A 23,768-nucleotide genomic window follows, 5' to 3' on the forward strand; every position below is an offset into this window, starting at 1 on the left:
TTTCATTAATCTCTAAACCAATTTAAGAATATTTGCATGAAAGAGGACATTACACTAGGCTTTTTAGAATCAGGGAGAAAGTATGTTCAATATTCGTGTTTTGTTGGGACTAATAACAGAGCATTTGTTTAGAAACGTGCGTTTCCGATCCCGACCAATGCGATAGCGCTACGGATGCGTCAGAAAACAACAAAAACAACGAGGTCTCAGACAATGATTTAGAAAGAGGTCTATCCGTCTCTTTCTACATCTCCATGATAACTGCTAAAAAACAAGATGGAGGTGATCGAAGATATATCATTTCCAGTGGAGGACAAAATGAAAATTCTCGAGGTTTTGCGATCTTTTATGTGGTATCAACGGACAAATACAGATTCCAACTTCGCACAAAAGATTATTTCTATGATGTTGAATTCACTCTTTCAAATCACTCTGATGACGTCATGACTTTCTTTGCTTTCTCTTGGTCCGCAAAAGGTAGGTGTTCAGAATACTGTTTGGAAGACCATATTCTCCTCAAGAATCAATGAATATATTAATTTCATTAACGATTTCTGCTGAAAATAGGCCTTTTCATAAATTACGTTGCGAACATCACTTGCCTCGTTTTGAAATTATTGCTATGGTGATTAACTACCAGCGGATTTTATTAAAACTACTTCCTATTCATAAAGTTCATTTAATGTCTCAAGGGACATAATCACCATGGTAATTGTTTGAATACGAGGCAAGTGATGTTCTTGACGTAATTTATGAAAAGGTCAATTGCTCCAGAAAAGTAAAAGGATAAGATATGAAAAGCTTTGATTTTTAAACCCTTCTTAGACGAGTGGCCTACCAGTGTGTGATCTGTACGGTAGACTTCAAATAGTCTTACGTCAGAAACGAACTTTTCCCAAGAACTCTTTCTGTTTTCCAGCTTATCTTTGTTAAGTAACAAAGGGCAATATTCTCACTGGGCGTAGGCGTAGTGGTATAGTGGTTATCATCCTTGACTCCCGCCTGGGAGGCCCGAGATCGATACCCACCGTGTCTCTACGATTCACTTGGCAAGTGAATATACCTTCGCCCAGGTCAACCCATGCCATGTGACGGGAATTGGGTACCATTACTCTGATACAAGAGTGTGGGTAGATTAGACAGACAGTGTGACGTGCCGTGACACTCATAAGGTTCGGCCTCGCGTGAGCATCGCTCTCCCAGTGTCGTTCGAGTGTCATGGTACACGCCATGGCTTGGCAGCTCGCGTCTGTCAAGTCGCAGTGTCTGTCAGCGCCGTGATTCCTACTCCTTTGTGGGTAGGACCCATCCCGAATGCATTCGGAGGGCTCATATCTATCTATCTATCTATATTCTCACTGAAAAGTATATTGTTCTTATCATCAAATTATTGTAATGCGCATTATGTATAACTTCAACTTATCTTTTAACAGATGGTTTACGAATTTACATCGACGGAAAAATAGCTGTCCAATCAAAGGGCAAAGAAATGAAACATTCTACGGACCAGAACACTTTGCTGACTGTCGGTAAACCGAATGATGAAGACAAAAATTTCGGCATCTTCAGAATGGACTTGTTGGCGATTTATTATTACCGATTGACATCAAAATATATTTTGGCATTGTATAATAGAAAAGGTAAAAATCAATTTCTTTGTAATCATAATAATTATAAGCATAATTAGGCTCATTAACCTTTCCAGCGCGCAACATATTCTGAAAAGTGTGAAAATTTCCAACTTTCTTTTCTGAAATCCAAAATTTCAAATTGGCATAAAAGTTTGTACCTTGAGAGTTAGACAATGGTTTTGGTATTCGAAAAAGGTATTTTTATACTATTTTCTAAGACCATTCGGTTTATGGCTTTTTAAATCAAGTGTTCAGGTCAGGAGTTAAAGCCTGAAGCCTGGGACTTGGTATATTGGCTAATTTTAAACGAATATGTGCGTCTTTCGGGTTTGAAGGGTTAAGATATTAAAACAATGGCTCTTTTGTTAAAGAATGATATAATCATAAGCATGTGCCATACACTTACCTAAGAAGAGAAAAACACATGTTGACGTGTTCTAGCTAGGCTTTTGCTCATCCTCTAGCGAAAATAGTTTCTTATAGGAAGCATACCTTAGAGGTCTGCTATTCAAACTAGGAGGAAAATAAAGAATTTATATCACGTTGGAAATATAGTTTAAAAAGGTAATAATTTCAAAAAATCGAGAATATAAAGAATATTTTACATTGCTCAATTAGCTTCAGTAGTAATTTCTGCCGGTTTTTGATCTACCCGAACACTGTCTCATGCACTCTTTAAAATCTAGATTACATCGAACCGTTCAAATCAAATCAACGTTACTGCAAGTTAAAGTATGGTGGTTCAGAATTCTGTTATGCTTTTGAAGAACGAAAGAAAAACCAAATTTCTGATAGTATGAAATTCAATCAAGGTGAACTACACTGTGTAAGTGGTCTTTTTTGTTTGGCTGGGTTGAATAATTAAATTCAGATTTGACTCTCTATCCAATTTCTTGAGCAGATCTGGTTTAATCGAATATGACACTTTTAGAGGAGCATATCCAATGTGGCTTTAAAGCAGGGAATATATGGGGTGGGGAAGAAGATGGGTGCATCGTCTGACTTGATTTAAGATATTCAAGATTTTTTTGGAATATTATGTTTGTAACAAGGTAAAACTTTGTCTCTGCTTGCAACTGACAAAAAACAAGGCCATTGTATAATGGTTAATGTTTTGATCATTCAGGGAGCCAGACTGACTTACAACAAATACAATGGACACGAAGGATCGGTATTATCCTTGTTGGAGAAGGATGCTTCTGATAAATCGTGTTCAGCAGATGAAAAACCATGGCTACAGTTGAAGAAGCTGGAAGGTAAGAAAAGTGATGGGAAACAACTCCCACTATTTTAAAACCCGATGTTCAGATCTTAAACATTAGTTCAGACTGATAGATTTTTGGACATTTGTGAATGTAGGATTTTTTATGGCCCCCTTCCCTTGTTTTGCTGCATGTTTTATAGACAGGGAGAATTTATTCCGACTTTGTAGCATCTCACCTGATTTCCAAATGTATATTTATTTGAATCCTGCCTCTTCCTTCTTTATTTCAGACAATTGTTTGAGTGATCCAGATCTGTGTCAATCAAACGGTTTCTCCATTTCAATGTGGTTGCTTATCAATGCTAAAGATTACCAAAAGACAGATTCGTCCACCAAATATATTTTCACCAGTGGTGGTAATAATGTTGCGTCAAGGTAATTTCAAATTCACCTTTTTGGCCCTATTTACACCAGCCCCTTATTGGCGTTATTTCTTGTCGCTGGCGTATTAAGGGCCAACGTAAGGAATTGGAATTAAATTAGGGCCGAGCTAAAAATGGAAAAAAATGGGAATTTGGCGTAATAAGGTCCGGTAAACGGAGTTGGCGTAAAAAGGGTCGATAAAGTACTTAAACATGTACTCAGACATCTAATTCGCAATATATTTTGGCTTGCTAAAGAATGATTCTTTTGGCCTAAACTATATCACAAACATACTCAGAAACAGTGCTACCACAATCAAATTATAGAAATCTCTTTTTCACATTTATATTTATTGTTGCTTTTTCTTTGAAAATTTCAGAGGGATCGCAATGTGGTTTGAAGGTTCCAAAGGATTTATGTTTCGTATTCAAACATCCAAAATTTCATACACTATTTCATTGGGAAGTTTACCTTTCGATTCTTGGTTCCATTTGGTTCTTGTTTGGCCAGGTATGATATAATTCTTGTTTTATGCGTCGAGTTTGGCTGTTGTCAAACTCAAAGTTAATAACCCAATCAATAGTCAATACAAGCTTTTCTTTTTCTGAGGAATACTCTTGTTAAAACAAAAAGAAAATTTCATTGAAAAAGTCTGAACGCATGAATCAATTTTAAGGTTGCTTTTTACAACTTCTCACCCGATTATTTTTCAACCTTGCTCGACCTGTGTCGCTAAAAGAAAATATTAGACTGTGAAATGTTACGGTGTGGCAATCCCTAATAGCCCTGCTTGACTGATAATCTTTTCTTCTAGAGAGTTCAGGCTCATCCAACGATCAAATCTTGTATTATCTGAACGGTAATTACATGCGGAGAGTGACTAACAGGATATCTCAGACTTACCAAAAAGGGAAAGATTTTGATGTGGTTGTTGGTAAACATGAAAATAAGAAGATTGGTTTCGCACGTTTTATGATGAACGATTTGGTTGTGTATTACAGACGTCTCACTCTCCTGGATATCCAATTCATCTATGGTGCACGGAAAGGTATAATATATCTCAAAATCCATTAACCAAAAAATAATTTTTTTTTGATTTGAAGCCTAAAGGTTAACGCCCTTTTTGTAAATGACTCACAAAAAGGTGTACATGACTTTTAGGGTTTCTGTCTAGGTGTTTAATGAAAATTCGGGATTTTTGTGATATATGTATATCTTTAGGATTCGTACTTTTCCTAAGTATTCGAGAGATTTTTGGAACTTTTTGGAAAATATTTTTATCAATATTATCTTCTGTAAAATTGCATCTATTTACTTGCTTTGATTCTCTCTTACTTTAGCTTACCGAGTGAGGTCGAATTTCTATTATCTTGCCCGCTGGTTTTGGTCCTTCAAACGATTGTACTACATAAAGAAAAGCGAAGATTCAGAAATGAAATTGTACTCACCATTATATTTCGATCAAGATGATATTTCACGAGCTGCTGTATCATATGTAAGTCTTTTACACAGATTCTTTTATAAGAACCAGTAAATTTTGGCTCAGATTGGGCTGTTTTTAATTTTTTGAAATTTTCAGGCCTCTTACGATGCTCTTAATACGCTTAGCTTCTTTACTTAAAACATTTTAATGGGTTTAATATCTGTTAAAATCAGTACTCTCTGAGTAATCTCTGAAATCTGAGGCTTAGAATTGTTCTTAATTTGTTCTTAGGTTTTGGGTTACTTTACTTTACTTTAAGGTTCGTGTTCTTATAAAATTGTTCTTATAAAAAAGTGTGTATACGTTCGGGACTCTCAAAAAATTTATTGCTGTCCAAAAAAAAAATCTTTCAAAGTTATTAATCTTAATGAATAGGGCTTAAAAATTTACAATTTTAATTTTAGAATCTAAAATGGAGATTATTTAAGTAGTTAGTATAGTTAAGTTAGGGGACAGACCAAAAGGAGAAGCCTTTTCAAACATCGAAGACAACCGCTTTTTCCTATATGCTAACAATTGAAATCTTTCTTACTAAAGTCTGTTCTTTCCTTCAATTTCATCTTTTAGAACATGGCAACAATCAAGATGAACACATACAGGAGATATGGCTCAGGTTTAGAGTATTCGTTATACTTAGAACAGATGGGTGATTATCTTGTGCTCGGTGATTACAAAGGTATTTGAATATTCCTTGATTGAATACACATCTTATATACATCTTTCCAACCGTCAGTCGGAACCACTACATAGAAATGGCAACTATTGCCTTAACGGGAAATATTTTCATATTGAAAATTTCATCACTTTTCTGTTTTCCGTTTTGGTCAAGAACTTTTCATTGTCTCCGAACGGAAAATATAATTTTTATTTTTGTAAACAAAGCAGATTTTTATTTCTCGATCGAGAAAAAATATTCCAAATAGGGAAGCTTTTGATTGGGAATGGAGAAAGTAGAATTAAGAGTGATTACCCGGTAGATTTCTTAACTACCTGGTGAATATTATTTATTTTCCCTCCTTTACAAGAGGGACACGTTTTAAACTTTCCACAGGCATTTCTGGAGTGCTCAGAGGCCACTTTCCCGATCGGGGAACTGGTTAACTTTCTGCTTCAGAAACTCTATCCATTTCGGGAAGTTTTTCATCGTCCCGTTCGGGAAATATTTCCCGTTAAGGTAATAGTTGCCATTTCTATGTAGTGTTTCCGACTGACCGTTATGTCAGTTTGTATCCTCTAGAGGTGATTCCTGGTGGGTAGAAAAATATAATACCTCTCGTGTTTGCAATCCGAAATATTATAGCTCGCCTGAAATTCCTAGGGATGTTAAAATATCTTGCTGTTTCTTCACAGCCATTCTACACGTTTTTTTTATAAGAACACCCAAACTTTTTGAAGCCTCTTGATGTTCTCACGACCATTCTATAAATTAAGACCTCAAAGTCTGTCAACCAAAACTTTGAAAAGTATTAACTCCTTGTATTTCATTAATGATATCAAAATTTCAGGATCCTGCGTTTCCGATCCCGACCAATGCGATAGCGCTACGGATGCGTCAGAAAACAACAAAAACAACGAGGTCTCAGATAAAGATTTAGAGAGAGGTCTATCCGTCTCTTTCTACATCTCCATGGTACCTGCTAAAAAACAAGATGGCGGTGATCGAAGATATATCATTTCCAGTGGAGGACAAAATGAAAATTCTCGAGGTTTTGCGATATTTTATGTGGTGTCAACGGAAAAGTACAAGCTCCAACTTCGCACTGGAAGCATCATTTACGATGTGGACTTTGACCTTTCAACGACATCTGATGACGTCATGTCTTTCTTTGCATTCACGTGGTCTTCTAAAGGTCAGTTTTGTTTTGATTGTTTTCTGTTTGTTCCACGAATACCCCTCTCTTCCCCCTTTTTGCACCATATCAACTCTAATACCGTAGGATCACTGCTGTTATACCAATTGGAAGTGTTTTCTATCAAACTTGTAACCTATAACCGTGTATTAAGTCCAATTCTGTATTTAGATAATTTCCAGTAATTTTATGTAAGAAGATACCTTTATATTGAGGGACCAACCTTAAGACCTGTGACAACAATTGCCGGAGTGAAAATTTTATGGTCCATCCGAAAGAATAATATATTTAGAGACTTTTTTAAGAGGGGGACGCGAATTAAGCCTGGCAAATTCTTTTATGGCCACACAACTGACGTTCCAAGCAAAACTGTAATGAGGAAAAAGTGCGTAAAAATCAACATTTTTCAAAATTTGACAAAGAAGATTGATACCATTAGAAAGAGCATTCGAAATTGTTGACACGGGTTCTAAGGAATAGCCACTTAAGGCCGGTCTCCACTTGCGCGCGCTATGATTGCACTTTTTGGCTTCAATCCTTTTTGCTTGGAAAAAAGATTACATCATAAAAATGAAGCGCGCGCTTGAGAAAAAAGTTGAACACATTTTTTCAACCGTTACGTCAGATCGAAGCTTTGCTCGAAAAAGTGCGATCGAAGCGCGCGCAAGTGGAGACTGGCCTATACTACCAGGAACTCTTTCTGCATTTTTGTAATAATATTATATAAATTTTAAACAGATGGTTTACGAATTTACATCGATGGAAAAATGGCTGTCCAATCAAAGGGCAAAGAAATGAAACAATCTACAGACCAGAACACTTTACTGACCGTCGGTACACCGAATGATGAGAACAAAGATTTCGGCATCTTCAGAATGGACTTGTTGGCGATTTATTTTTACCGATTGACGTCTGTTAATATCATGTCTTTGTACAACGAGCAAGGTAATTTTGTATAGTTTTTTTTGCCTGGAGCCTGAAGAAAAATTTTTTTCAGAGATTCACCTTGACGTGTCATTATCGATCCCCCCTCAAACTAGCGTAATTTTTTTTAATTCGTAATTTTCTTTAGATGCACCGAAAATAGTTGCAGATAAGCAGTACTGTAATATCAAGTATGCAGGTGCGGAGTATTGTTATGATTTTGAGGACCAGAATGGTAACCAAATTGCAGACTCAATGAAACAAAAACTAGGGACAGTCCAATCAGTAAGTTTTAATTGCGTGTTTTTCTTTTGTAATCAACAAAGTTTCTCACATCCCTTCACTGTTCACTGTATTATTGCGAATCTAAGTTTCTACTAGCTGTAGAAAACATTGTGAAATGGGACGAAATATCAAACTATAACGAAATAACTTGGTAGAAAACTACCGCTCACATGCATTTCAAATCGAAATTTGTTCCGAAAATTAAGTCTGCTCTAAAGTTTTTATTCCAAAAATAGAAATTGCTAATCCGCATATTTTTTTATACTACCTACAGTTTGCAATTCTGACCAAGATGGGACATGATTTAGAAGAAGAATGTTAATTTTTGTTTCATTCTCTTCCCTAGGGTTTATATTTTCATTTTATTACTATAGGGTGCAAGATTGACGGAAAGTTCGTATGAGACTTTTGAAGGTTCTGTTTTATCGCTGATGGGCAAAGAAAATGATGACTCATCAAACGCACAAGCCAATGAACAACCGTGGATTGATTTGAAGAATTATGCCGGTAAATATTATGTTTCATACAAAGAACTTTTTTGGCTTCCTATAATGTGATGCGACCCTGGGCTTGACTATTCAATGAATTATGAAATGGTCTATTGTTGTTATATTTCATTTAATTTTTCCCATTATATTTGAATTTCTATACTACAAATACTACATTTTAAGGGCTAAAAACTTAAAAGAAAGACACATTGGTCGGAAGGCCAGGTAAATACGTACAAATTATTTTCAATAAAAAAAATACAAAAAAATATTTTGTTCTTCTTAATTCTTCAACATTCTATCTAAAATATTGACACTTCTACGGATAGCCTTACTTCTGAAAGTAGTGACAAGTAACGCATAACTTTGGACATCGAAACATTTTGTAGACATTCAGTATGAAGATTGTCTACGTGACTGCATTGGAGGTCTTGGAGAAAGTAGGAACTTGACCAGGATCCCGATTTTTGCCGCTGACACCTTAGACCACTTACTCAGAAAGTGCAAACCTCTTCTTAATTTATGCTTTAGATACTTGTTTGATGGACAAGTTCAAATGTGATGCCATGACCATTTCGTTTTGGTTGTTCCTTAAACAAGAAGATTTCAAGGGAAATTCAAAGAAAACTATCTTGTCCAGTGGAAAGTTGAAAACAAGGTACAGCTGTGATTTATATTGCTTTTTACATGTTTGTATGTAAATCAATTTTCCATTGCCAATACAGGCCCGGTGGAACCACCGTAAAAGCAGGGAGGCTGAAGGCTCAAAATGAGATAAAACTCGCTAGGAATTTGAGAAAAAAATCTCATTTGTCTCCCCGCTTCCGCCGAGCCTGAAATAAATTCTATGATGTCTATAAGCTTAGAAAATTTTTTAAGAATGGCTTGACTATAATAGTTTAAGCCCTTTTTAAAACTTTAAGAACACCATCTTCCACCTGAAAATCACGGAAAAGTTCATTGTTCTTCTATAAATAAAAGTGCAAATTTTTCTGTTTATTTTTAACAGACATTTGGCATTATGGTTCAATGGAGTCTCAAGTGGATTTGTTTTCCGTTTCCAGTCATCACCAAAGAACGTTCAAGAAATCAAATTCAAATCAATTCCATTTAACACATGGAATCATATGGTCTTTGTTCAAAAAAGTAATGCTGCTTGAATCGAGAAATTAAAATATAAAACGAGACGTTTTCTATGAGACGTACTGTCAGCTTTATTTCAACGCCTTAAAGGGTCAATCTAACGATTGTCCTGTTTGTTCAGCCAAAATATTTAAAGCCACGTTGCCATTAACGTAAAAATGGAAACGAAAGCGAATGGTGAAAGTGACGTTTTATTGCTCTAGGCAACCACAGCGATAAAAAGCCCCTTCTCATAGACCTGGTAGGATTTTTTCAGCCAGTGGGGATAAAAATAATAAGATAAAAATAACAGACTGAAATTCGATGGGGATTGATATTTCCATATTTTTTATGACTGGGGATTTCTTTTGTTAGAAAATTCAGTGGTGGGGATGGGAAAAATAGCATAATATTTTTGCAGCAAGGATTGGTTTATATTTGATATTTTGAGTGGGGACAAAAATTGGAGTATAATTTTCCACCGGGGACGATAATTCTGGTCAATTTTTCCAGTGGGAAGGGGTCCCAGTGGGTCTGTGAGAAAGGGGTGTATTAGTAATCATGGTCTGCGAGGTTCGAGGGTCAGTCCTTATTTTGCCAAGACTTCCTTAATTGAAATATTGAGTATACTCTTTATACTCTAATTTATGAAAGAGTTTATGAATCTAAATCCAAAATTTAATCGCTTTGCTTTAGGTCAAAAATGTATATCAATTATTTATATTTCAAATACCTCTTTTCTTTACAGGCGCCACAGAATGGGTATATTATTTGAACGCTAAGAAAACTAAAGGAAGCTCCACTATCAAAGAAGACTCACAACTCACAACAGATGTCGAGTCTGTTGACTTCTACATTGGGAAATCTCATGAAAGGACTGGGAATTATGGACGATTCTTAATGAATGATTTTGTGATATATTATAAAGCACTCAGTGACAAGGAAATCAGTTTGATTAATGGTCAAGTCACTAAAGGTATTGATAAGAACTCTCGTTTCAGCTTGAAATGGAGAAAGTTTATCCCCGTTTTAATTTGCTCTACTTTGGGCAGGTATCACAATCTAAGAGAACACTCTACAGACTAAGTTATCCTCTTGCCAATTCCTTCCTTCTACCCCTTGCTTTTGTCTCTCTTGTGTGAAAGATCTTGACCACTGGCACATTCCTGTGCCACTTTTTGGACCTACCTGGAGGTCCTATAAATTAACCTTTGTCCGTCCGTCCGTCCGTCTGTTACCAGCTTTTCTCAGGATTGGCTCATTAGTTTTTTCTGATTTTTGGCACAATGATGCAAAATGGCAATGCCCAAAATGTGACGGAGCCCGATTTTCGAAAAAAATATATTTGGGCAAATTTGGGCCAAAAACTGCCCAAAAATAGGGTTTTTTGTACAAAGATGGAGGGCAAGATTCTCTAAAGAATGGCTGAAGTGGTTTTTCCCGGAAAATTCTTATTCGCCTTAAAAAACGGATTTTCGTATTTTGGGGAAATTCCCTTTAACCAAATAAGAAAATATAGCTTTTCTCAATGTTGACTCATTATTTTTTTTGATTTTTTGCACAATGATGCAAAATGGCAATGCCTAAAATGTGACGGAGCCCGATTTTCGAAAAAAAATATATTTGGGCAAATTTGGGCCAAAAACTGCCTAAAAATAGGGTTTTTTGTACAAAGATGGAGGGCAAGATTCTCTAAAGAATGGCTGAAGTGGTTTTTCCCGGAAAATTCTTATTCGCCTTAAAAAACGGATTTTCGTATTTTGGGGAAATTCCCTTTAACCAAATAAGAAAATATAGCTTTTCTCAATGTTGATTCATAATTTTTTTTCGGATTTTTTGCACAATGATGCAAAATGACAATACCTAAAATGTGACGAAGCCCGATTTTCAAAAAACATTTTTTTCCGGCCGAAAATGCCGGAAATATGCCGGAAAAACTGTTTTTTTTGGCATTTTCTTAAGATTTTTTGCTCAAAGATGCGTATTAACGATGCCCAAAACATGGCCGAGTTCGATTTCTGAGAAAAAAATTTTTCCGGTTGAAAATGCCGGAAATCGCCGTGTTTGCAGATTTTCATTGGATTTTTTCCTTATATTCATTTCTATGTTTTTTACACAAAAATATTATTGATAACAATGCTCATCACCATCAAGCATGATTCAATTGTCAATATAAAACTGATTTTTGCGACCAGAACTTTCTATTTATTTTTTCCCTACAACCCTTCCCTCTCCCCCCATCAACAATCAATGATGAATTTATTGCGTTATGCATTTTCGCTAAACGCTATATTTTCTGACTGATTTTTTTTCATTTTTCTCCTCGCATTGCTATCTAACTTTCATCATCAGGTAGGTCCATTCAGCATCTAGCTTGTTTGCCTAAGTACCCACCCAACATGAGATGCAAATGTATAAAATGGTTTTTTATTGTTTGAATCTCATGTCTACACAGGATCTCTTCCCTTGATACCAAAGTCAAAAGTACTTAATTCTCTAAATTTTGTAAGAATTTCAAACCAATGTCTTCATTAGATACCGTTGTACCATCAAATGCTTACTATTATGCACGATGGTTATGGATGTTCCATCAGGTGTGGTATATGAATACTGTACCCTCTTCACAAAGATTGATTTACATTCCAATGTATTACGATATCATGAAGAAAAAGAAGCCCTCGTCGGATATTGATATGAAACACGTCGCAAGATTGCATGTGAGTTCAAAAGTTTATCGAAAGTTGTCTCTCTCTAATTCGATCTTCATGGGACCAATTTAATCGAATTAGAGAAAGATTCGCTTGAATTACAGAAAGAATTTGAATAATAGGTTCGAATAAAAGTGAGTTTGATATTAATATGAAACACGTCGCAAAAATGTTCTTCGAATTAGAGGATTTCGAATTACAGAGAGTAATTTTAACCACTTTCCAGTTATGGGGGCCAATCTTTTAGTTTGAATTACAGAAAGATTCAAATAATAGAGGTTCGAATTAGAGTGAATTGACTGTACTTTATAATAGGGGCCAAAAGAATCGGAACTGCGCTAATTTTCTATAAAGATTGCCAGTCTCCTCCGCCCCCTTTTCCCATTTCCCATGTCGAAGGAAAGGCTTTAAAATGTTTCAGCAACAGTAGACTGGGAAAAAATCTATGTACTTTTGACCAGAGCTGTAGATAATTTCTCAAGTGCTAAACGTGATATAATCGAGTTAGGAAATTGGACAGTACTAGATCAATTTTAACCGAACTTATTAATGCTCATAGTTCTATCTAAATATTTCATCTTTCGTCTTTATATGTGTTTTCTAACAAATAAAACTTCAAAATACAGTTCTATCAATCAAATCCCACAGGTTTTTCAAATACATTTTTCAATGGCCCAGTCTTAACCCTCCCGAAATAAATCATCGAATTTTCATACTTTGAAGGGTTCAGCGAGAGTGATTGTCAGTAAACGACGTTTGATTGGCGATAAAGGATATCATTTGCTGCTTCAAAATGTCGGTGATTTTGTTGTGCTTGGTAACTACAAAGGTATTCTATTCCATTCTCATTCACAACATTCAAAAACGGTTTTTGCGGTAACAGATCTGATAACTCATGGAATTTCCAACTGTTTCAGTTCGGACGAAGAACTGGCTTGAGGTTTTTTGTATTGGTCTTAACACAATCAAAAATTGCTTTCGTCTAACAGGCTAGCTTGAGGTGCACTTCAATTAAACTTGGACATACTGCGTCTTGCGAACGTAAACTCCTCCCTCATGTTTGCTCGTCTATGTTCAAAGGTTTATTAACTTATAAGAATGCAATAGCGTCATAACCTCGTGTTTATGTCCTATGATCAACGGTTCCTTTTTATAAGAATGCGTTAACGTATAATTAGATTAATACTGGTTGCAAAATTATATCAATGCAGCCAAAACATGCGATTACTCGAAAAATTCACGTGATTTCATTCCAATGTTACTTGCCTTACAACTTACAGTTAATTACTTTATCAGTGTCAATAAATTCGAACCAATCGTAAATAAATGTCATGTAACAAGCACATCAAAATTTCGAGTAAAAGTGTGATTTGTCTTCAGACTTTAATTTTGCAACCTGTGTATTTGTTTTTTATGGTGATCTTTTTTGGTGTTTTTTATGTTTTATCCACAGTGTTTGAATATTGATTCCTATACTAGGATTATATGCATTTAGTAAATTTAAGATGAGCAATATATTCATTGAAATGCACATTAATTTTCACCAGGAACTTGTGTCAGTGATCCAGAGATATGTGATTCAACAACAGAGAGCAATCAGAATCTCCCGAACGATCCTTCACTGAACGATCATAACATGGAGAAAGGATTGTCTGTCTCCTTCTGGTTATCCATAACCACTGATGACGTCAATATTGAAGGTTTGTCTATCTCTTTTGGCAAAAACTCAGACCGCCTGCCAGAATTTTTGAAAATCCATTTTTCTCAAAATCCCTTGAATACAATATGGCTAACAATTTAAACAACAGACAAACGAATTGACTTTACACAATAGATAGGATAACGGCTTTCAGATTTTCCGTAGAAGCGTGTCCAGTAATGAAGTCGACTAGTCTGTCATGTTGTTTTATGTTTACATCAGATTTTCGAATGTTTTAATTTCAAAATATTCGAATCTAAGCCCGATCAAGTCAAGTAGTTAGAGAGTAGTTAGAATGTCAAGGGTTGACTGACGACAAATGTCTGTATAGGTGATTGTAATGATGCAATGACTTACATACATTTGTGGCAATATTTTACTGTTGTAGATTCGAACGTAATCCTCTATCATGCAGCTTTTGGCGCAAGAGTTGATAGGTGTTCATTGCTTTTTGTACATGCGTCAGTTCCAATTAAATGTAAATTCACATTATAATAGAGATTTTCCATGTTTTGTAAAGTTACGTAATTTCTGCCATTATGGAAGTGAACGTTCGATTTGCGTAAGGGGTCGCCTCTGCAGATTTGAACGGTTTTTTCTATAATGGCGGAAATTACGTGAATTAACAAAAAATGAGAAATTATTCTTGATTTTTTCGTTTCACAGGATCACCAGTAGACCGCAAACACCAATACATTATTTCCAGTGGTGGACAGACAAGCAATTCTCGTGGATTTGCAATCTTGTATGATGCTGAAACAGAAAAATTCAAACTTCAACTCCAGACATCAACGAAAGTGTTCAATGCAGAGTTTGATATTCCATTTGCTGACTCACCTGATTCTAAAGGATGGGCTTTCATCTGTTTCACCTACTCCAAAAAAGGTGAGTGTTTTGATACACCAACCCTTACTTACAGCTTCTGAAAGAACTGGTAGTGAATTTAAAAGGCAAATTTGTTCTCGGTGCACGTGATTTTCTGTTTAAAAGTCTTAGACTACTTGGCTACCTACGTTAAATATCGACTCTATCTATCTACTTGCAACCGTCAGCTGATTGAAAAGTGACATTAGGTCAGAAGACATTGTGGGAGTGCATAGCCTTAATTAACCAGACACTTATCAATGTTTTTTGAACTATCCTTTTTCAGACGGTGTCAAGATATACATTGATGGCAAAATGGTTACCGTGGCAACAAGTGAAGATAAATCACATCCAACAGACATCCACACTAAACTGACGATTGGTATTTCAAACTATGTATCAACAAAACATTTCGGGCGCTTCCAAATGGATTTGTTGGCAATTTATTACTACAGATTGGTACAACAGCAAATTGAAAAACTTTCAAAAGACGAAGGTATGATATCTTGAACCATAATATTGGCACGGACATATTTTCATCAGGATTCGCGCTAAGTAATACTTTAAGGGCAGAAGCGAGACCGAAAAGTCGCGAAATTTCGCGGATTTAAGTTTCGCGATTTTTACTTTTTGTAGAAAATTTACGGAAGAAACTTTCGCGGTTTATTGTGAATGTTCAATTTTAGTAGCAATAACTTTCGCGAGTGTCTAGGGAAAGTGAATAAAAAATTATTTCAAATCTAATTTTTTTCTTCAATCGAAAGAGTGATATGCTAATAAATGAAAAATAAACTATTTGCACTTCTTCCTCCCATTCCGAATCCTAGGTCAGTGCGATAATATCGATAATATCGACTCTCCTCGGCTTTTAGAACTTGGAAAAAACTTTAGCGATTTTTAGGAAAATTTCATTTTTCGCGAAATTAACTTTCGCGAATTTCTTGTTTAATTTCTTACCTGGCAGAAACTTTCGCGAAAAAATGCCAAAAACGCGAAAAACGCGAAAGTTTCTGCCCTTAAAGTAGTTATCGGACAGTTGCGAGTACAATATGAGAAATATTTTACGAGTTCCGAGATTTTTCCGTACAATATTTTCCGAGCCTTCAGGCGAGAAAAATATACGGAAAAAATCCGAAACGAGTGAAATATTTCTCATATTGTACGGTCTGATAACTGGTTTATCGATGACCCAAAAAATACACTTTTTGTGTTGGAAAAAATCGCAGGGTACATTTGTAACATCTTTTCGTCAATTTATATTTTTACATGTAAATTACAAGATATATTGTACTCTTTTTAACCAATCAGATTGCAGATAATTTTTGGATCGTCGATAAGGGAACTATTTAATTTTCAAAAGTGAAGGAAAGAAAGAATTGTTTGACTAGACTCGCAATCTTCATTCCACAGTTATAAGATACCATCGAATTTTCAAAATAAAGAGAAATCAACCTTTTCAATTCTTTTTCATTTAATTAATGGTGTGAAGCTGTGTGAAGTCAATATTACGGTAGATTGACCAATAATATCTTAATGTCATATTATATTCTTTTAGCATATTCTGGAGATAACACCGATCCCATCACGACCACCACAACGACAACTGAAGCTCCTACAACAAGCACCACAACACAAGAACCAATCATCCCTCTTGAAACAACTTCAACAACTCCTACGACAACCACAACAGTCGCTGGTGAAACAGAGGAACAATCTGATACTCTTACAACAACAACAACTACAACAACGACAACGACACCATCTCCAGTAGAAGTCCTGTTGAATCAAGGACAACCCACGACAAGCACAACAACATCAAGTGATGATCAACAACAGCAACTTCCTGACATACAACCCACGACAAGCACAACAACATCAAGTGATGATCAACAACAGCAACTTCCTGACATACAACCGACTATGTCAACGACCACAACAAAGACTAAAACCTGGCTCGGCAACATGATTGATCTTATTGGTCCCAAATACGACAATAACGTCGCATTACCAACGTCGACAACAACCACCACCGATCAACAACCTATTATTGCTCAACTTGAACTGGATGGAGGAGACACGACTATTAAAACGACGGTAGCACCAGTGACTACCTCTACTACTGAGATACCTGATCTTCAACCACCAACAACCACCACCACCACAGCCTCTCTACCTGATGGAGCTGTTATTCCTCCTGATGATGGTGATACAGGAAACAACCAAGGCCCTGGAGGAGCTATCTTACCCACTACCACTACAACTAATCTTCCTCCATCAGGCGGTATCATTGTACCAGGAGTGGGGGTGGACCCTGGAGGTGTCTTACCAACTACGAGCACTACCACATCTGGAGCTGGCGGTAATACAGTGTCCACAACCACCACAGCCTTTCCAGTTGTACCAACCCAAACCACTACAACCATCTCGCTTACTGGTAAAAGCTCATTTGAATTTTCCTATATTGCCAATGATAGATTTAGCTTCGATTTATTTGGTTCCAAATAATTCTCTTTTTCTTGATACCTGAACAATGGCTTCTTACGATCTTTCTAAAATCAAGAAGTAGATATATTTTATAATTCCTTCCCAACCTCCACCCCGTGTGTGCCAGACCTTTTTTACGTTACTGACTGGCTGATGAACAACAGAAAACATCTTGGTGTTGGCAGATGCGAGGGCCCTCTCTCAGAGGGAGATTTTCTCAAAACAGTACATCACAAAAAATGTAGTACGAAATTTTACGCGTTCCAAAACCATACAATGCCACGGTGTTAAGTGGCATTAAGTGGCGATATCACTCAGGGACCAGGTTGGTTCCTTCCTATAGCATTTCTTCATAAAAATCACTCCTTTCTGATTCAAAAAGGTTCCACAAAATGTACATCTCCAATGGATGTTGTCTTTTTGGTTGACAACTCTGGTTCAATCGAATCTGGTGGAAAAGAGGGCTACTTCAAGAACGTCAAATCTTTTTTCAAATCACTGGCATCAAAATTTGAGATCAGTGATAAAGCAACTCGTATTGCTGTTGTTGAGGCAGCTACTGATCCTTTGGTTGTCAGTAATTTTGGAAGCATCAAAAATGAGAAAGAATTGAAGACTGTATTTACTAACGAGAATATGCCCACCAAGAAAGGACGAACATTCTTAGGTTTGTTCTCATCATATTGATGTCTTTTTTTCTTTCTAATGACTTGAAGCCACTGGGTTATAATAATTTATTTTACAGTATCTATTACTGGAGAATTACTGAAATTTATTACAGTTGACACTCTCTAATTCGAACTTTAAGGTATCCAAGAATTTTTTTTTGAATTAGAGAAAGATTCGAATTACAGAGAGATTTAATACTTCTCTCCAGATAGTGGGCAATTTTTGAGTTCGAATTACAGAAGTATCCGCGCGTAGTTTTAAGATATATCGCTAGATTTTAAATAATGTATTCCTCCAAAACAAAGGAACCGCTATATACAATCTGTCGTCATGATTACGGCGCTTTCTATGTGCGTTTTGGATGGGAAATAAGTAGCTTCAATTTCTCTTGCCTGAGAAGGGTTAAAGTTTCACCTTTAGCCCTTCGGGCTTGAAACTCAATGTGTACACCTCGATTATCTTTTATTTTGATTTATCATGATAAGAAATGCTAAAATATCATTCGTTTAGTTATATCTGTAAAAGTTAACTTTCTCCTTTCAAACTTTTAGGAAAGGCACTAGATTTAGTACGAACAGAAGTGATAGATAAAACCAGAGATGTTGGAAAGATAGTCGTGATTGTGACTGACGGATATTCAACTGATGATATTCGAACACCTTCTAAACAACTTCAAGATAATGGTGTTATCATCTTCGGCGTAGCTTTTGGTCCCGATTCTCCTTTGAAACGAAGGACCATGCAAGATTTGGTGTCACGTCCAACAGCTAAATACAACACCTTGGTCAATTACGATCAATTGGTCGAAAGCAGCTTGAAAATTGCTAAGCATGTTTGTGAAGGTAAAGCGGCTTTCTATCGTAATGGACATCTTTGCGATATTAAAATTGCCATCAATATTTGATTGTTCCGAAAACCTGATAAACTGTGAAATTGTTAGCTGCATAAATATGACGTGAGAAATCGCTAAATGTTTAGTTATTTTTGCATTGAAAACTATTAAAAAACTTAAAATGATGTTGAAAATAATGTTCATGCAGTAAACCTAACTTTCTAACCTAATATTTCTTTTTTATAGTTGGGTTGGATGCACCGATGATCAAAGAATCAGAATCCATTGATAAAAATCCTATTTCCGGAGGTAAGAATATTCAGTTTAATTTTCAATTTGCAAACCGCTTGGGAAGTGGCAAGTATATGCATGTCAAGTATATCTAGGTTTTGGCACGAATTTATTTAATAACTAACTCCTCGATAAGTTTTGGGGAAAAACTTAAGAATTTTCAGATTGAAATTTTGAGAACCTAGACTAAAATGATTGTATTGTATCGAGCTCTTTGGTATCTTCGTCCATTGAAGTTTAATAGGGTATCTTAGTATCGAGTAATCAAATATCATAACATCCTTGTCAGAATTAATCCCCGAATTAATTTCATAACAGAACTGCCATTCTGCACATACCACGCTCTGCTACAAAGAGTTCCGGCGAATCTGAATAACTCAACCAAACAATCAGAATCGCGTTACTTTTTGCTTGAAAACGACAGAGAAAGCGACTGGGTTCTAATATTCATATTCATTCATTTTTGCTTATATTAGCCAATCAGCATGCTCAAAAGCTTATTTAATATTCATCTCAAATCTGGATGAAAAAGATGAAATCGGTGCGCAAATCTGGGCAGATTCTTTTACGGTGTCATGAGTGAATACGGGCCATACGTAGAGCTACGTAGAGTATAATAATCTGCTCGGAGATTATTCTAGAACCGTTAAGCTTCTTTATTGAAATTAAACCAAAATTTATTTTCACCTTTATTCTCTCTCCATCATAGAAGTGACCGATGAATTTAAGAAAAAGTTTTTGGAAGAAACGAATCAATACCGTCGCCTACACAGTGCCAGTGGTTTAACGTGGTCAATGTATTTAACGACCAAAGCACAACAATGGGCTGAACACATCGCTAGCAAGGATAAGTAAGTCGAAAATTCAGTAATGGAGGTTTTTACACAATTATGTGCTAAACAACCACATTCGGGTACCAAAGACCCCCCCCCCCCGCTAATTAATTTTTCAAAATTTTCCACCCAGGAAATTCTTCGGGGCCCCCTCCGCTTATTAATTTTTGGGGAAATGTTTTTGAAAGTACCCTCTTATCCTCCTTTTCAATAATGTTCTACCCAGGTAATTTTTTCCTACCCCCCCCTGCTTATTAAGTTTTGTGAATCTTTCCACCCATCCCGCTTATTCCGAACCCCTCGTTGATTAGGTACCCGAAAGTATACCCTTCGATTCTCACATCCTCTAAAAGGTCGCGTATTTTGAAATAAGACAAGCAATGAAAAATTATATTTTATGATATACCCACGAGGTGCACCTCAAAGTATTTTTCAAAATTTGCGTGGTGCTCAAAACGGAGAAAGTTATTTTTTGTTTGTTTAAAGACCCTTTGTAAGCAAACCGGTTGGACATACGTTAAACGATGTGCTTTAATGAAATATACAATAATTTACTTTCAATTCTTCTCTAGGGTGCTTGAAAGGCCTGTGATAGGAGCTATGCGCCAAGCAATATGTGTTATGGATGAAAACGAGCCGACAAATATATCAGCTAAAAGATGCGTCCAGGCATGGTACAATCAAATCATCAACTACAATTTTGTTGAACCAGAGATGACAGAAAAGAACAAATATTTCGTACAGCTGGTATGGAGATCTACATCTGATGTTGGCGTTGGCAAATTTGAATCAGCATCAGGGAAAACATACGTTGTGGCGTTTTTCACCACCGTTGGGGGCGGTGAGGGCGAAGAAGATGATTTGAAATCTAACGTATTACCTGTTACTAGTAAGTCATTCATGGCATTAAATGTGACCTTGATTTAATTGGAGATTATAATATTTCGTCTGTGTTGTCTCCGTTGAATATATCAGACCATCTTCAGACGTTACGGTTCCGTTCCGTTCCAAAACGAAACGGTTCCGAAACAATTGTGAACGTCAAAATTCGAAACGTCAAAAAAGAAGACGTTACAAAGCAAAACAGATCAAAACGGTTTCGTTCCGCTTTTTTCATCGGAACGGAACTGCTCCATTTTCATGCTCCGAAACGTTTCGAAACCAATATGAACACACTCGATCCGTAACAAAAACCATCCGGAGCGAAACGGAACGATAACGTGCGAACATGGTCTCAGTAACTTCCCTTGAGAAAGGAATACATCTGGGGAATATTTATATAGCCGTAATTCTTTTTACCGTTTTTAAACAATCCTGTATTTAGTAACTATAAACTATACTTCCAATTTCCTAATAGATGCGCTGTCCAACGGTTACTTGATTTGTCCGGTTGGTTACGAGAATGCAAACTCTTATTGTTACAAATTCTTCGCGGACAAGAAGACATGGGAAGAAGCCTCAATGACATGCGCGTCTGAGAAATCTTCCCTCATCTCCCTCACGAAAGACACGGAATTCTCAAATGTATTGAACACTATGCGATTACGTTTTGTACCCAAAACATGGATTGGTCTTGCCAATAGGTATCCTTCATCTATTCTTATTTCTCTCCAAAGTGTGTTCCAAAAAAACGGACAGATTTTTTGTATAAAGTATAAATTCTTCATAATTTATGTCAAATTTTATTACCTGATTACTTAATATTTCAATCTCAAAAACCTATTCAATCATCTTGGGATTTGAATATCAATTGATTGAACAGAAAATTTTAATCTTATTTCAATTACTCTAAGTCCTAGTTTAGATAATGAGTTTTGAAGATTTTACTTTGGTCCGTTTTTTTCGGGACACACTGTATGTTTTCCAACGCACTCTAGAATTCTTCAGTGTTAAGGTTTTAGAATCTTCCCCTGTGTAGATACCTGATGTCGTCTCGTTGAACAAATTAGCAATGAATGAAGTAAAAAAGATTCCTCTCTTTTGGTTAAAATGCTTTGAACGAAAATCATACGAAGTTAGCACCGATGCGGCATAACTTTCTCCATTTTAATTTCATAGAATGAAGCCGACCATTTATAATTGGGTTGATGGTTCCGCCTTTTCATTCAGTGGATGGGCGTCAACACCACCCACCAATGAAAACAACAAACAATGCGTTACTATGGATACTTCAAGAGGGTGGTTGAATACGGAATGTACCAATAAAGAATTATTCATCTGTAAAACACATCAAGCTTGTAAGAATATATCTAACTTTCCAGCTCTCTCCAATAAGAACTTTCAAGCAACAGTCATCGAGAGTCAGTACCCTCCCGTCTTCGTGTATACGAGGCTTTATAACATTACAACTGACAAACGCCCTTAAATGAATATATAACGCCACCAGTAAGGGTTTGAAAGCTTAAACACCCTGGGTATTCAAGTACGTATAAGTAGCTGTATACTATATGAAGAAACCCTGGAAATTCAAATTTGCAATCTAGAATTTTTCAGTTCTTGACAAATGAAACATCTGGGGAACATCCGGGTCCACCTATTTATCATTCCATGTCAATATATAAAAATAGCTTACTTATTATATGACAGAGGTATTAAGTTCTAACCTTCAATATTCATAAGTTCCCTCACTTTCTCCACATTTTCAGCGCCATTGACAGCCATGGTTACGCTTCATTATCCAATGGATGTGTGGACAGAACAATTAGTGACTGGTGATACACCAGAAGCCATCTCCTTGGTACAACGCATCAATAACTTCGTAAGCTCCTTATTATGAAAAATTATATCTTATTCTTCTCATTCGATAAACATTCAACTTTTATGGCTGATCGTATAGTATTATAGTCTTTTCCCTATTCCGAGCATTCTAAATAGAATTTGAAACAACGAACGGTGTTCAAAAGTCTGTGCCATCACAAACGAATATTTGTCTCGCCCAGATTCGTTAACTCCAATCTCACGTGTTTCAGCTGTATTCGAAAAATCTGGAAAAATTAGTAGCAAAAACGACATTGCATATTTGAGTATAACAAGCTTAGTCCGATCTACCACTGTTGATTTTTTTTAGATCACAACTGTCTACAATGGGAAGACTTGGTTTGAAAGCTTCAACGTCAAGTCTCTTCGGTAAGATGCTCTTCCTTTTGACTTGTATATACAAAACAACTGTGTATAGTCCTATACTTTTATAGACCAACTTTTTAGGTGAAATTTTAAACCGGCTATGTGGACACCAAAAGAATAAAAGCTCTGATTTTCTTTCTTCCTTGCACTCCTTCCTAAAGGTAGCGCAAAAGCCATTTCAAGAGGTGCTTCAAAAATTAAAGGCGCGATGATCAAAGTGCTATTACATGAAGGCTGTTCAGGTTATGCCACCCTGCAATATCTTTGACATTACGTCACTTTCAGATCACTGCCATATACCGCCAATTGGTGTCCAGTAACGTTTTTCGTAGAACAAATTAGATAAGCTACACAATTTTGTGAAGTCATTGCAGTAGTGTATATCACATACACACATTTATGTATTGTGTTGGAACTCGATAAATATTTCGTTTTTCATTTCAGGGGTCATTTGAGTGTTTACGTTGACGTGGAATTACATTTCGGAACAACTTGTCCAACAGACCCATTGAAGCCTTTGAAAGACGTCGTTTTTACCGAAGATTGCTCGGGATTCATTTGTGATCTCGCCGATGCTCAAATCATGCCAGGTAAACTGATGCTGAGTTTTAAAATCCACTCGTTATGCTGATATTATTTTTACCCCACAATGTCACAAAATACATAATGTTCCATTAATTTTTGTTGGTAGGTCTGTGTAAGACCACAAGGAGTCCTTTTAGTAAAAATAAGAACTTACATTTTAGAAGACTTAGATACGGATGACGGCAGGCACTTCAAGGATTTCTTTTTTTTGTTTTTTACGATTTTTTAAATTTACCTTTGATTTCAGTTATTCAGTTCAGTTACAACTTA

At 36.2% G+C, this 23,768-nt stretch overlaps 1 protein-coding gene across 6 annotated transcripts in view; it reads left to right on the forward strand.

Annotated features, from left to right (window-relative positions):
• LOC136810661 (uncharacterized) overlaps positions 1-23,768 on the forward strand; it is a 95,790-nt gene that overhangs the window by 47,998 nt on the left and 24,024 nt on the right. For all 6 annotated transcript variants that reach the window (XR_010847137.1, XM_067067231.1, XM_067067232.1 and 3 more), the window contains 32 exons: positions 133-477; positions 1,434-1,640; positions 2,318-2,457; positions 2,758-2,887; positions 3,126-3,270; positions 3,638-3,768; positions 4,073-4,306; positions 4,599-4,753; positions 5,309-5,417; positions 6,247-6,591; positions 7,330-7,536; positions 7,664-7,800; positions 8,175-8,307; positions 8,820-8,946; positions 9,298-9,434; positions 10,159-10,386; positions 11,946-12,127; positions 12,842-12,947; positions 13,666-13,818; positions 14,484-14,702; positions 14,968-15,177; positions 16,237-17,115; positions 17,548-17,832; positions 18,386-18,676; positions 18,913-18,975; positions 19,667-19,808; positions 20,363-20,679; positions 21,148-21,373; positions 21,849-22,027; positions 22,436-22,548; positions 22,858-22,916; positions 23,358-23,503. Coding sequence is in view for 5 of the 6 variants with exons in the window: in XM_067067231.1 (XP_066923332.1) it covers positions 133-477; positions 1,434-1,640; positions 2,318-2,457; positions 2,758-2,887; positions 3,126-3,270; positions 3,638-3,768; positions 4,073-4,306; positions 4,599-4,753; positions 5,309-5,417; positions 6,247-6,591; positions 7,330-7,536; positions 7,664-7,800; positions 8,175-8,307; positions 8,820-8,946; positions 9,298-9,434; positions 10,159-10,386; positions 11,946-12,127; positions 12,842-12,947; positions 13,666-13,818; positions 14,484-14,702; positions 14,968-15,177; positions 16,237-17,115; positions 17,548-17,832; positions 18,386-18,676; positions 18,913-18,975; positions 19,667-19,808; positions 20,363-20,679; positions 21,148-21,373; positions 21,849-22,027; positions 22,436-22,548; positions 22,858-22,916; positions 23,358-23,503 (6,480 nt within the window). In the remaining variant the exon portion in view is untranslated. The remainder of the gene's footprint in view (positions 1-132; positions 478-1,433; positions 1,641-2,317; positions 2,458-2,757; positions 2,888-3,125; positions 3,271-3,637; positions 3,769-4,072; positions 4,307-4,598; positions 4,754-5,308; positions 5,418-6,246; positions 6,592-7,329; positions 7,537-7,663; positions 7,801-8,174; positions 8,308-8,819; positions 8,947-9,297; positions 9,435-10,158; positions 10,387-11,945; positions 12,128-12,841; positions 12,948-13,665; positions 13,819-14,483; positions 14,703-14,967; positions 15,178-16,236; positions 17,116-17,547; positions 17,833-18,385; positions 18,677-18,912; positions 18,976-19,666; positions 19,809-20,362; positions 20,680-21,147; positions 21,374-21,848; positions 22,028-22,435; positions 22,549-22,857; positions 22,917-23,357; positions 23,504-23,768) is intronic.

This window comes from Clytia hemisphaerica, unplaced genomic scaffold (genome assembly GCF_902728285.1).
Source record: "Clytia hemisphaerica strain Z4C2 unplaced genomic scaffold, Clytia hemisphaerica genome assembly, whole genome shotgun sequence".
In the NCBI taxonomy this organism is placed as follows: Eukaryota; Metazoa; Cnidaria; class Hydrozoa; order Leptothecata; family Clytiidae; genus Clytia; species Clytia hemisphaerica.